We start from the raw sequence: 11,998 nt of genomic DNA, 5'->3' as shown, positions 1-11,998 counted from the left end.
GGGCCCCTGTTAGATGTGTAGGGGTTTTTTGATTGTACACAGGGGCTACGTCTAGACTGGCATGATTTTCCGCAAATGCTTTTAACGGAAAAGTTTTCCGTTAAAAGCATTTTTGGAACAGCGCATCTAGATTGGCATGGACGCTTTTCCGCAAAAGCACTTTTTGCGGAAAAGCGTCAGTGCCAATCTAGACATGCTTTTCTGCAAAAAAGCCCCAATCGCCATTTTCGTGATCGGGGCTTTTTTGTGGAAAACAAATCTGAGCTGTCTACACTGGCCCTTTTGCGCAAAAGCTTTGCGCAAAAGGGACTTTTGCCTGAACGGGAGCAGAATAGTATTTCCATAAGAAGCACTGATTTCTTACAGTAGGAAATCTTACATGAGATTGTCAGTGCTTGTGCAGAAATTCAAGCGGCCAGTGTAGACAGCTGGCAAGTTTTTCCAGAAAAGTGGCTGGTTTTCCGGAAAAACTGGCCAGTTTAGACACAGCCAAGGTGTGTGACTTGGCCAGAGGTGATGAAGAGGGTGCAAGCACATTCACTGGGGCCAAAGGGGGTGGTCATGAGCGGTGAGTGCCCCACTGTAATGGGGCATAGGACTAATTAGAGAATTTTGTTCCAAAATGCTAGGATGGGTTTGTAAAACTTGAGTAAAATGATTGGTTAAGAAGGTATAGTTAAGCAAAACTGGAGTCCAAAAGGAAGCTTTTTGGGGGAACCAACTCTAGGACATAGCCCCAAGATCAGTGTGGCCAGATTTCGACACACTCACAATGACAGTGCCAGAACTGGCGATCCCCCAGATGACCTGATCCTCCTGATTGGCTAGGAAGAAAAGCTCCACTGCCTTATTGGGAGTAGTGAGTACTGTAGGCTTAGCATATGCATCATTTTGAGGGATAACAGTAATATCCTACTTAACCTCTAGTTATTTACCAGTGAAAGAAGCTTACACTGTTATCTTTTGCAGGTTTACTGTCTCTTTAAGTCCTGAGTCCACAGGAAATGGCTGTTTACCCTTCTGTGAGCTCTGGACTCCATTCCTCCAAGATCTGGATGAAGTTAGGTGCCTTTTGCCGGAATCCCTAGGAACTGGGAAAGGGTGAGGTGCCTACATCAATTGGGTTATGCTTTGAGCCCTAGGAACTAAGTAGAGGTGGGATGAGCTAGCGTGTGTAAGCAACAAACTTAAGGTAAAGTTGGGTTCCTTGGATTGTGTGTAACAAATAATTTTGTGCACATAACACAACAGTTTTCCCATCTGAGTAGTTAGTTCTTTGGGGAAAGACTCTTCAGTGTGCGTGTGTACCAGGGATGTGACTGGCTAACTGGTAAGCATCACTTAGAAAGGGTAATGCTTATCATTTTTGGTTTACTGGTGGCCTAACTGGGCTGAACAGCCCCCTTCCTGATGCAGGTGGAGGGCTGCTTCAGCCTGACTGGGCCCACGGTGCTGCAGGCCTGGCCAGAGCAGCTCCCACTTGCCTCTGTTTAACCAGTTAACTGATCAAATGGGATTTTCCATCTCTAGTGTGTACAGAACACAGCACAATAGGGCCCTGATCAGGGCCCCTGGATACTGCCATGTATCAAATAAGAAATCTAAACAATTTTAAATTATCACTATCAATCAGTCCTTACTGTGTCTCCTAATACAGCTGTTCAAAGTGTACAATACAGATGGTGGTTTTTCCAACTTTATTTATTAGGAGGTTGTATGGTCTAGGGGGACAGAGCAGTGAGGTTGGGCTCAGGAGAAGAGCTGTGAATAGAACCCAATTTTCCTGTCTCCAGCATGCTGAGTGACCTTAAGCATGTGTCTGCCCCTTGTTGTGCCTCCATTTCCCTATCTTCAAAGTGGATGCAATGAGAGATATTTCCTTTACAAAGCATTTTGAGATCTATGGATGAAAAATGCTATGTAAGAGCTAGGTATTAATTTAAATAAAGCTAGCATAAGCAAGTGCACAGTTTAGCTAAAAATATACACCTCCCACTTCCGTAGTAGTAATAGGCATTTAATACATGACAGAGCTATAGATAAATTGCTTTTATTAGCAGCTTTGACTGCCTCAGCTGCACACTGCCCCAATCCATCAGACCTTTTAATAGTCAACTTCTGTGAGCAGCTTTCAAACAGCCATTTTATTTTTGAAGAAAAACATGAATAAAACCTGCTAATAAATATTTTGTGTCTCAAGGATGGAATTTCTCACCCAAAATTAAACTGTTCTCTATCCCAGGATGGGCAATATTCAGTCCAGTACTAACTCCAGTACCAGGTAAATTGGTTGAAACCAAGGAACAAAAATATTAAGACACATAGATGGGATATGTTGGGGAAGAGTCAATTTGGCTTTTGTAACATGGAAATTATGCCTCACCAATATATTAGAATTCTTTGAAGCAGTCAACAACTATGTGGCCAAGGGTGATCCTGTGGATATAGTGTACTTGGACTTTGGGGAAGCCTTTGATAAAGTCCCACTCCAAAAGTTCTTAAGCAAAGTAAGCAGCCATGGGATATGAGAGGATCTTCTCTCTTATCAGTAACTGGTTATAAGGCAGGGGAACCAAGGGGTAGGAATAAATGTTCAGTTTTCACAGCACAGAGGTATAGTGGAGTTCCCCAATCATATGTACTGGATCAGTGCTGTTTAAAATCTTCATATTATCTGAAGAAAGGAGTAAACCGTGAGGAGGCAAAGCTTGTAGATACAAAAGTGCTCAAGCTAGATAAGTCCAAAGCGGACCACAAAGTTAAAAAAGATCTCACAAAACTGGATGACATGGCAACGAAGTGGCAGATGAAGGTCAATGTTGATAAATGCATATTGAAAAAATGCAATTCCAACTAGCCACACAAAATCATGGATCTAAATTAGCTATTTCCACTCAAGACAGAGATTTTGGAGTTGTTGTTGATAGTTCTCTGAAAACATTTGTTCGGTGTAAAGCTGAACAATGTTAGCAACCAGTGGGAAAGAACAGATAAGAAGACAGAAACTAGCATGCAACTATATAAATACATGGTATCCCCACACAATAAATACTGTGTGAAGTTCTGGTCACTTCATCTCAAAAAAGATACATTAGAACTGGAAAAGGTACACTGAAAGGCAACAAAGTGATTAGGGATAGGGAACAGCTTTTGTATGGGGGATTTAAAAGACCGGGATTATTTTTCTTGGAAGAGAGACTAGTACAGGGGAATATGATACAGATCTATAAAATATTGGATGGTGTGAAGAAAATGAACAGTCTGCTCCTTCACATAATACAAATCAGGGATCACACAATGAAATTAATAGGAAACAGGGTTGATGTGGGTTTTTTTTTTAAGTAATATTTCACACAATGCACAGTCTACTTTGGAATTTGTTGCCATAGGATATTAAAGCCAAAAGTATAAATGGATTTTAAAAATTAGATAAGTTTATGAAGGCTAGGTCCATCAATGGCTATTAGCCAAGATGGCCAGGGATGAAACTCTGTGCTGTGCAGCCTTTAGGCGATCTGCAGGGCATTGGGACTGGACCACAGGAAATAGATCTCCTGAAGACTGCCCTAACTATTCTCTTTGAAGCATCTGTCAGTGGCCACTGTCAGAATACAAGATACTAGGCTAGATGGACCTGTGGTCTGACTTGGTATTGCCATTTTTAAGTTCTTAGGACCTCTGCCATATTGAAGGTCTTACACCTGGCTACCCAAGCGCAGCTTTATATCAGAAAACCAGGAATTCTCCTAACCTGGTTGTACAGGACAATCCCCTCCAGGCCTGGAGCCCAGCAGCCCTCGCCTTCAACAGCAGTGGCTGGCGCACACTTTGCAAATGGAGCAGGCAGCTGAAGCAGTGACTGGAGCCGAGGGGAGGCCAGTGAGTCCATGCCCTTAGCTAAAGCTGTGTGGCTTCGAGGGAGGTGCGGTTATGTGCGCTGACCAGTCACAAGCCATTGCCCTCCGCGGGCGCTGCTCCGGGAGCCCCTGCGAGCAGGCTGGCTGGTGCCCCGGGGTTTGGCAGCTGCTCGCTCTGCCCCCAGCCCTGGACGGAGGGGGCGGTGCAGCCCTTCCCCGGCCCCGCGCTGCCCCGAAGGGCCATGGGCTGCGCCTGGGCGGGCCCGCCTCCCCTAGCCGCCGCTCCACCCGCTGGGCGGCCTCAGCCAGGTGAGGTGGCCCTGCCCCGTCTCCGCCGGCGGCTGCAGGTGAGCGGCGAGGATGGCGGACTCCCAGCTGCTCTGCCTGGACGAGACGCACGTGAACGAGAAGGTGACCCAGGCCCAGGCCAGGTTCTACTACAGCGAGGAGCAGCGCCGGGCGCTGGAGGAGCTGGTGGCCCGGGGCGAGCCGGCCTACCGGGAGCAGCTGCAGAAGGGGCAGCTGCGGGACTTCCTCTCCCGCCGCGAGCTGCGGGTGCTGCCGGCCTGCTGGCGCCGCTACGATGCGCACCTGCAAGGCGACGGGGCCGGCGACGAGGGCGTCTCGCTGGCCTATTGGCCGGAGCGCTCCGACACCGAGGTGCCGCCGCTGGACTTGGGCTGGACGGACAATAACTTTTACCGGGGCATCAGCGGGGTGAGTCTCTTCACCCACCCCAGGAAGGAGGAGAATGCGCCGCACCTCAAGCAGATCGTTCGGGAGATGCTCCAGCAGGCAAAGAAGGTGGGTAGTAGGCGTGTTGTCTCCCCCCGCTCCCGAGCCCACTTCCTAGCCCCAACGCACTTGGCCCTTCACACCCGCCGCCCAAGCTGTCTGCCTGAGGAGCGACCAGGGGGCGCTCCTGCTCCTGCCGTCTCCTGTTGCTCAGTCTCCTACGGAAGCGGATCTGCTCAGTGGCTTGTTTCCATTGAGTTCCTTTTCTCACATAGATGGCAGCAGCGGCTGAGCCAATCTTCTCTGTACTCTCGTGAAGAGCTTGCATTCGGCAGCGACAAGGCACTGACCGTGCCGGTACCATAGGCAGGCAGACTCACTAGAAAGGATTTGGGAGGCCGCTGGGGAGGATTTGGGAGCCATTCAGTGCTTGAATTTGAGGGTCACAAATGGAAAAGGGCAGCCCACCATCCTACCCCACCATCACCACCCCAACAACACATAGATTCTCTTTGCTGTTTCAATTAATTAGGAAACAATTAGCTATTATCCCCCAGAATCTATATAACGGACTAGTGGCCTATATCCAGCATCTTATGATATTCAATCACTTTACTGCTAATTAAAATAAAGTTTTGCCAGAGTAACTCTATCCAGAATCTTCACTCCAGAATGTACATCCAGGACTGGCTACCCTGTTGTTAGTGGGGTTTTATAAGAAATGCCCATTTTGTACTGTCAGTTTCCTCAGTGGCTCAGACAACCACATATTGAGTCTGTTTCAGTGTCTCTCTTTCTCTCATATCTACATTTTTTTTGTAAATTTAGATAGGTTTGTTTATTTCTAAATCAATTGTTGTCTGAATACTCTCAATTCAGTCTTGTTTGCTAAGCAGCTGGATTTGAGACCATACATAGTTGTATTTATCATTTGGGGGCAGAGAACTGTTGTTATTGACAGTAAGTCTCTGCCAAGAAGACAAACAATTGGAAGATTCCAAAAGCTTACATGGAACACAGATGTATCAAGAGTAATTCTTGTGGCTTCCAGGAAAGAGATCTGATTTAAATGGCTTCTCTCCTTGCACAGATCTCCTCTTATGTTGGCACCCATGGAAAGGTAGCAAATGGGGAGGTTGTTTGATCCCTCACCATCTCTGCTGCTCTCTGTGGGAAATGGGAGCAATTTGGGTCTCCCTATATACACATATCTCTCTCAAAGATTTGCACAATTTATCTATTATGTTTTCTGAAAAGCAGTTTTCTGAAAACATCCTTTCTACAACTGTGTATCTTACACCCCTCACCACCACCTTTAAATGCCAGCAATGCCCTACTGCTATATATATTGGATAAACTGAACAGTCTCTGCAGGAAAGAATCAATGGACACAAATCAGATATACGTAAAGGAATCGTACAGAAACCTGTTGGGGAACACTTCAATCTTCTGAATCACTGTTTAAAATATCTTCAAGTAGCTGTCTTGTCACAAACCAGTTCTACTAGCCGGATCCACAGAGAAGCATTAGAATTAGAGTTCATCCACAAATTCAATTCACATGCTAATGGACTCAATCCTGATGAAAGTTGGTTGGGGAACTACCAACTTAACAGCCGTTGAAGGTGCAAACAGCTCTTTATGTAGACTCCTAAATCAGGAAGGATACTATCAATTGACTTTGATTCTTACCTGCTTCGTTTTAAATACCCCATCTTTGGATAGTTACAGATTCCCTCTAGCTCCCTGTCTCTCACTCCCCTTCCCTTTTTTTCCCTCCCCCCTCCTCTTCCCCCTCCTCTTTATTTTGGGTCTGCACATCCTAAACTCATAACTCCAGTCATCTGAAGAAGTGGGCTGTGCCCATGAAAACTCATGATGCCATCTACATGTTTTGTTAGTCTATAAAGTGCTACCAGACCATTTGTTGTTTTTTACTCTGAATAACGAAGACCTAATCAATTATTCCCTTGCAGCTTGTATAGTCGTGCATGCTAGTGAAAAGTGGCTGTAAAATGCTTTCTGAGTTAGTAGCATTTTGCATCCACTTTGCACTGGTGGAAGTGTCCAGGCAAGGGACAGGGCAAAGAGGAATTGGGCTGTTTTAGCCACTGTGCCTGATGGCCAACAGTTGCTGGGTTTTTTTGTTTTATTTTTTTGCTAACTTAGACAAACAGTAAAATCTTCGTAATTGCATGTTTAAAAACCTATTGAACATTCAATGACCCTGTCTCCAGATAAACCTGTAAATCATGCTCATGTTAGCTGATTGGTCTACATTGGCAATTGCGCAACAAAGCACCTGCAAATGACAAAAACTTTAACACCTCCCTATCCTCAAACAAAAGCTTTGCCAAGTCATGTGCTAGTGTATTCAGTACTTTGTAGGAAGGAGTGCTCACTCCTGAAAGGTGATAGAAATGTAGCCGTGTTAGTCTGGTGTAGCTGAAACAAGCACTTAAGACTTGTCTTCACTATGTAATGGATCAACGCTGCTTACCTGCTTAGGTGCAACAAATCAATCTCCGAGTGCTCTCCCCTAAACTCCAGTACTCTACTAGGATGAGAAATGTAGCTGGAGTTCACGGAAGAGCAGCCCCCATTAACCTTACTGCGAAGAAGACACTGTGGTAAGTGCACAGGTTACATAGACCTGAGAGGGCGAGAGGTTAGTGTAGACAAAGGTATGTCTACATTAACAAGTTTTGTCAACAAAGTTTATGTCAACGCTGAAAAGTTGACAAAACAAAAATCACCATAGGGTGTTCACACTTACTCCTTCTGTGAACAGATCATGTCCACACTCTATCATCCCCAGTGTGAGCAATGCACTGTGGATATGTATCCTACTGTACAGTGCTGTGAAGAGACAGAACTGATCCCTGTGCATCTGCATCATGAGTGAGCTCTCCATGCTGAGCAATGTCAAAGCAGCACCGCAGTCTGTCTCCCTCCTCCTGCGGAAAGCTCCAGCAGCTGTGTTCTTAGTGCAGGGCAAAACAGGATCAGTTAAATTGTTTGCTCTTTGTTTGTTCCCCAAAGGGAGCAGCACACTCAGCTGCCATATACTTCCCGGAGCTTTGAAAGGAAAGGGGAATATGCCTGCAGGGCAGCAGAGATCAAAACACTGAGCAGAGCAATCAGAGCAAGCATTGTGGGATACTGGCAGAAGCCAGTTCTGTCAACAAAACAAAGAGCAGTGTCTACACTAGGGATGTAAAAGGGTAACTGTTTACTGGGGTAACTGGTTAACCAGTGCCCGGACAGGCTGGAGCAGCCTCCTGCCCTGTGGTGCAGTGGTCCCTGTCCAGCCAGGGCAGTGCACCATGTGTGGGGGAGCTGGTCCAGTCCAGCCAGTGGCCCCATGCCCACTGTGCGACATAGTCAACCAGTTAACGGGTGAAACATATAGACTGACCAGTTAACATTTTAAATAGCATTTTACATCCCTAGTCTACACTAGGGATGTCAGAGATTAACTGGTGGGAGCTGATGCAGCTTCTCATCTGCTGCGGGCAGAGGACTGCTCCAGCAGGAGCTGGGAGTCAGCAGCAGGCCCAGCCCCCATATGGGGGCTGGGAGCAAACAGCCAGCCCCAGCACGGGGCTGGGAGTGGAAGCCTGCAGTCTGGGGACTGCTCCAGCAATTTTACATCCCTAGTCTACTGTCTTTGTCATCAATAAAGGGAGGGGAAAAGAAAAAAATCTCTAGCAGGGGTGGAAGTATTTTTTATGCAGAAACTGGGCGTTGTTCCCAACAAAAGCATTGTGATGTGTATGATGCAATGTGTTGAGACAGCCTTGTCACAAAAAAATCAGCTTGTATGAATGGTATTTAATATTTCTGTGCCCTACATGGAAGGGGAGGTTCACTTTGTTGTCAGAGGAGTGCTCCTGCCAACAGAGCAGTGTTCACACTTTCACTTACCAGTGCAAAACTTCGTCATTCATGGAGAGCAGGCGGGTTAAGCAATCGTCAACACAAAAAGTTTTGTTGATCGAGTGCAATTGTAGATGTACCCTTATTGCCTGACTTTTAGGGTATGTCTACACTACCCCTCATTCCACGAGGAGTAACGGTAGTTCGAACTAGGAAGCCTAGTTCGAACTACCTAGTTCATGCCGCATGTAGCCGCGCTGCATGGGGTTCGAACCAGCGGGGATTTAAAAATGGCGGCGCCCTGCTTATGCAAATGAAGCCTGGGAAATTCAAATCCCGGGCTTCATTTGCAATTGCGGTATGCCTACATTACCCTCCTATTTCGAACTAGGAGGGTAGTGTAGACGTACCCTTGGTGACATGGCTGGGTTGCCTAAATAATGTGTAGTGTAGACAAAGCCCTAGAAAACATTGTTGTAGTCATGTTTGGTCCTAGATATTTTAAACAGAGTATGTGAAGTAACTTTTTTGGGGGAGCAAGGATCGCGTTCTGTTGGAAAGACAGCCATGCTTTGGAGCTACACCGAGCTCCTCTTCAGGTCTGGGAAATGTACTCAGAGTGTTACAGCTAATACATGGAGAAACAGTTTGTTTTAGATGCCCTGTGAGAAACTGCTTCACTACTGGGAGGGAGATAAACCATCTCACCCCCTACTTGTCACCTTTCACCCCACATTGTAACCTTATAGGATATCATTAAATAGTTACAGTGCATACTGAATGGGGACTACATCCTGAAATTTTTTCCCCTTCTCCCACTTCCCACAATCCACCTTCTTTTCACTGACCCTATTTTCCATCCAGCCTCCTCTCCTCTCCCCCCCTCCCCCCACTTTCAAAGTTTCAGCAGAGCCAGTTTCCCTGTGGAATTGATCTGGGCTTCTTTAAAAACAAATGTAGTGCATGCCAGGGTTTCTTTTTCCGGGAGTGGGGTGAGTAAGCAGCAGATACTGTGTACTTTGAACTTCTCCTAGCATGACAAACCAAGAAACCCCACCCTTCTCATTTCTTGGAGCCCTAGCAGAGAATAGTACTAGGGCTGTAGCGATCACAAGTGGCATCAGAGTTGTTCACATTTCTCAGCAGAGAAAAGGGCCATTGCAATGACCATGAAGAGCCAGTGAGAGGTGGACTCCCAGGTCTCAGCTGACTCCCTTTGGGCACTAGAAGACATGCTGATCTCATAGACAGCTTTACCAGATGTGCCTTCATCTCCTGCTCCACTAACTTCAGGTTACTGATGCCCCTTCTCCATTCTGTTGGCTCATCTGTCTCCTGCTGCCTCTCATCTACTTATCCTTCAGTTTTTGCTACTCCTCTCCTCCCCCTTTCTCTTGGGACCCCTCTAATTTGCATCCTTCCACTCTTTGCTGCCCCCATTGTCTGCTGCTACCACCTGCTGTTGCCTCCTCTACTCACTACCCTGTGATCTTGTTCAGGAAAACTACTGGTGCTTGAAGGTAGGGATGTTATCCTGAAGACATTTATACAATTAACCAATAAGCCTGACCTGCATTCTGGGTAGTACCGGGGGGGGGGGGGGGGGGACACGGACACACACACACTGCAAAACCCAGCTTCCCACAAGCATTCAGAGTTTTTCTCTTTGGCCTGGGAGCTTCCTCGGCACCCCACACTCCCACCTGCACCCCAACATTCAGTCCAGCCTGAAACCCCCTACCAGAGTTAGCATAGCATTCCCTTCTCCTCCTTCTCCTGTACCCCAACACTCTGCCTCAGCATGGAGTGCCCTTCTGGTCCTTGCCCAAAGCGCACACACCGCTCCCCTAGCCCAGTGAAAGTGAGTGAGGGTGGGGGGCAAGCAAGTGATGAAAAGAGAGGGGAATGGAGTGGGTGGGGTCTCAGGGAAGAAGTGGGATAGATCCTGGGTTTCCCTGACATTTAAAAAGTGATCTTGGGCATAAAAAGGTTGGTGACCACTGATTTAGGGAGATTGATGGGTAACTATCTACAACTTGCCAAACTTAAAAAACAACTGGTCTGGTAGCACTTTATAGACTAACAAAACATGTAGAAAAGCTCATGATACCTTCTGCATGTTTTGTTAGTCTATAAAGTGCTACCAGACCATTTGTTGTTTTTTAAGTTTATCCTGTACAGACTATCTTGGCTACCCCCTGAAGCTTACAACTTGCCAGTTTGTAAACAGTGATATGCTATTTATGCCAGCATTAGAGACAACCTGGAGCAATGCCATATAATGGGCATTTGTCACCTATTCTCAGAACACTTCAGGGCAGTCATTGTTTTCAAGGGTTTATACTAGGGATCGGCAACTTACAGCATGTGCGCCATAAGTGACATGCAAGATGATTTTTTATGGCACGGTATAGGAGCCAGGCAGCCCAGCAAGTAGAGCAGATGGCACGACACTGTGTTGGGCTCTGCGTCCCTGGGGTGTGCAGCTCCTGGGAGTTCAGGGGTTAACACCCTCCTTCCCCTGCTACAGGCTCTGCCTCCTGCTCTGCAGATTGGGGTGGCGCAGCTGGTCACATGCTGCTGCCACCTCCATGGGGTGCAGGAGCCCAGGCTAAGCCACAGCTGCTCTCCACAGGTCGGGAGACCCTCCCACAGTACTGCTGCCCTACCGGTGTGTGTGCTGGGACACAGGGATGTGGGGGCAAGAGAGGGTGAAGGAAGATGTGGGGGCAGGATGGGAGGGAACAGGGCTTATACTGAGAAGGATGGGGAAAGTTAAATCTTGGCATGCCACTTCTGAAAGTTGCTGACCTCTGGTTTATACCATTCCTACAGTTTGCAGGGGAACTAGAACCCAACAATTATTTGAGGAGTCAAGGCATCATTTGTGTGACTTTTTTGTTTAGAAGGCAAACATAAATAGGGTGACAGTCCCCACCTAGATTTGCTGTAGCACAGACAGAAAAGAGGCTGCTTGTCCCAAAAGAAGACATGGAATGTGATATAAATTTCTGCCCAGAGTGCTGGAGGAAGATGTTTTGGAAGTGCAATGTTTCTCTCTTGCTATTTGTTTTTGGTGTTGGGGCATTTACTTGGGTGTATTTTGCCCTCACCTTCCCACTGTTTTAATCTCGGTTTATTGTTTCAGCCACCCTAAGGTAATAATAATCTATGCCTCGCCTGTGCCTTTCCTGGAGAATCTCAAACAACTTTACAAAAGTATTATCCCCATTTTATATACTCAGAAAACTGAGGCATAGTGAGGTTTATATATGTTGCCAAAGTTGTTTGCAGTTTTGTTATAGCTGTGTCAGTCCCTGGATATTAGAGAGACAAGATGAGTGTGGTGATTATCCTCAATAGAAGTGGGTCCAGTAAAAGATATATCACCCACCTTATCTCCAAGTTGCCCAAAGTCACACTGCGTTAATGGTAATGTTTTGAATAATATAAAGTGTCACATGGTATTCAGTCTTGTGCTCTAAACATAGGACTGGCTGCCTCAGTTGAAACTCATTGATGCAGTG

General features: G+C 46.5%; 1 protein-coding gene across 1 annotated transcript in view; it reads left to right on the top strand.

Annotated features, from left to right (window-relative positions):
- The first annotated feature begins 362 nt into the window (after nt 1-362).
- FAM83F (family with sequence similarity 83 member F) overlaps nt 363-11,998 on the top strand; it is a 32,519-nt gene continuing 20,883 nt past the window's right edge. The window contains exon 1 of the mRNA XM_075936373.1: nt 363-4,661. Within this exon, the coding sequence (XP_075792488.1) occupies nt 4,218-4,661 (444 nt within the window). The 5' untranslated portion in view covers nt 363-4,217. The remainder of the gene's footprint in view (nt 4,662-11,998) is intronic.

Source organism: Pelodiscus sinensis, chromosome 1, assembly GCF_049634645.1.
Source record: "Pelodiscus sinensis isolate JC-2024 chromosome 1, ASM4963464v1, whole genome shotgun sequence".
Taxonomy (NCBI): domain Eukaryota; kingdom Metazoa; phylum Chordata; order Testudines; family Trionychidae; genus Pelodiscus; species Pelodiscus sinensis.
This window is presented reverse-complemented; position numbering and strand designations above follow the sequence as displayed.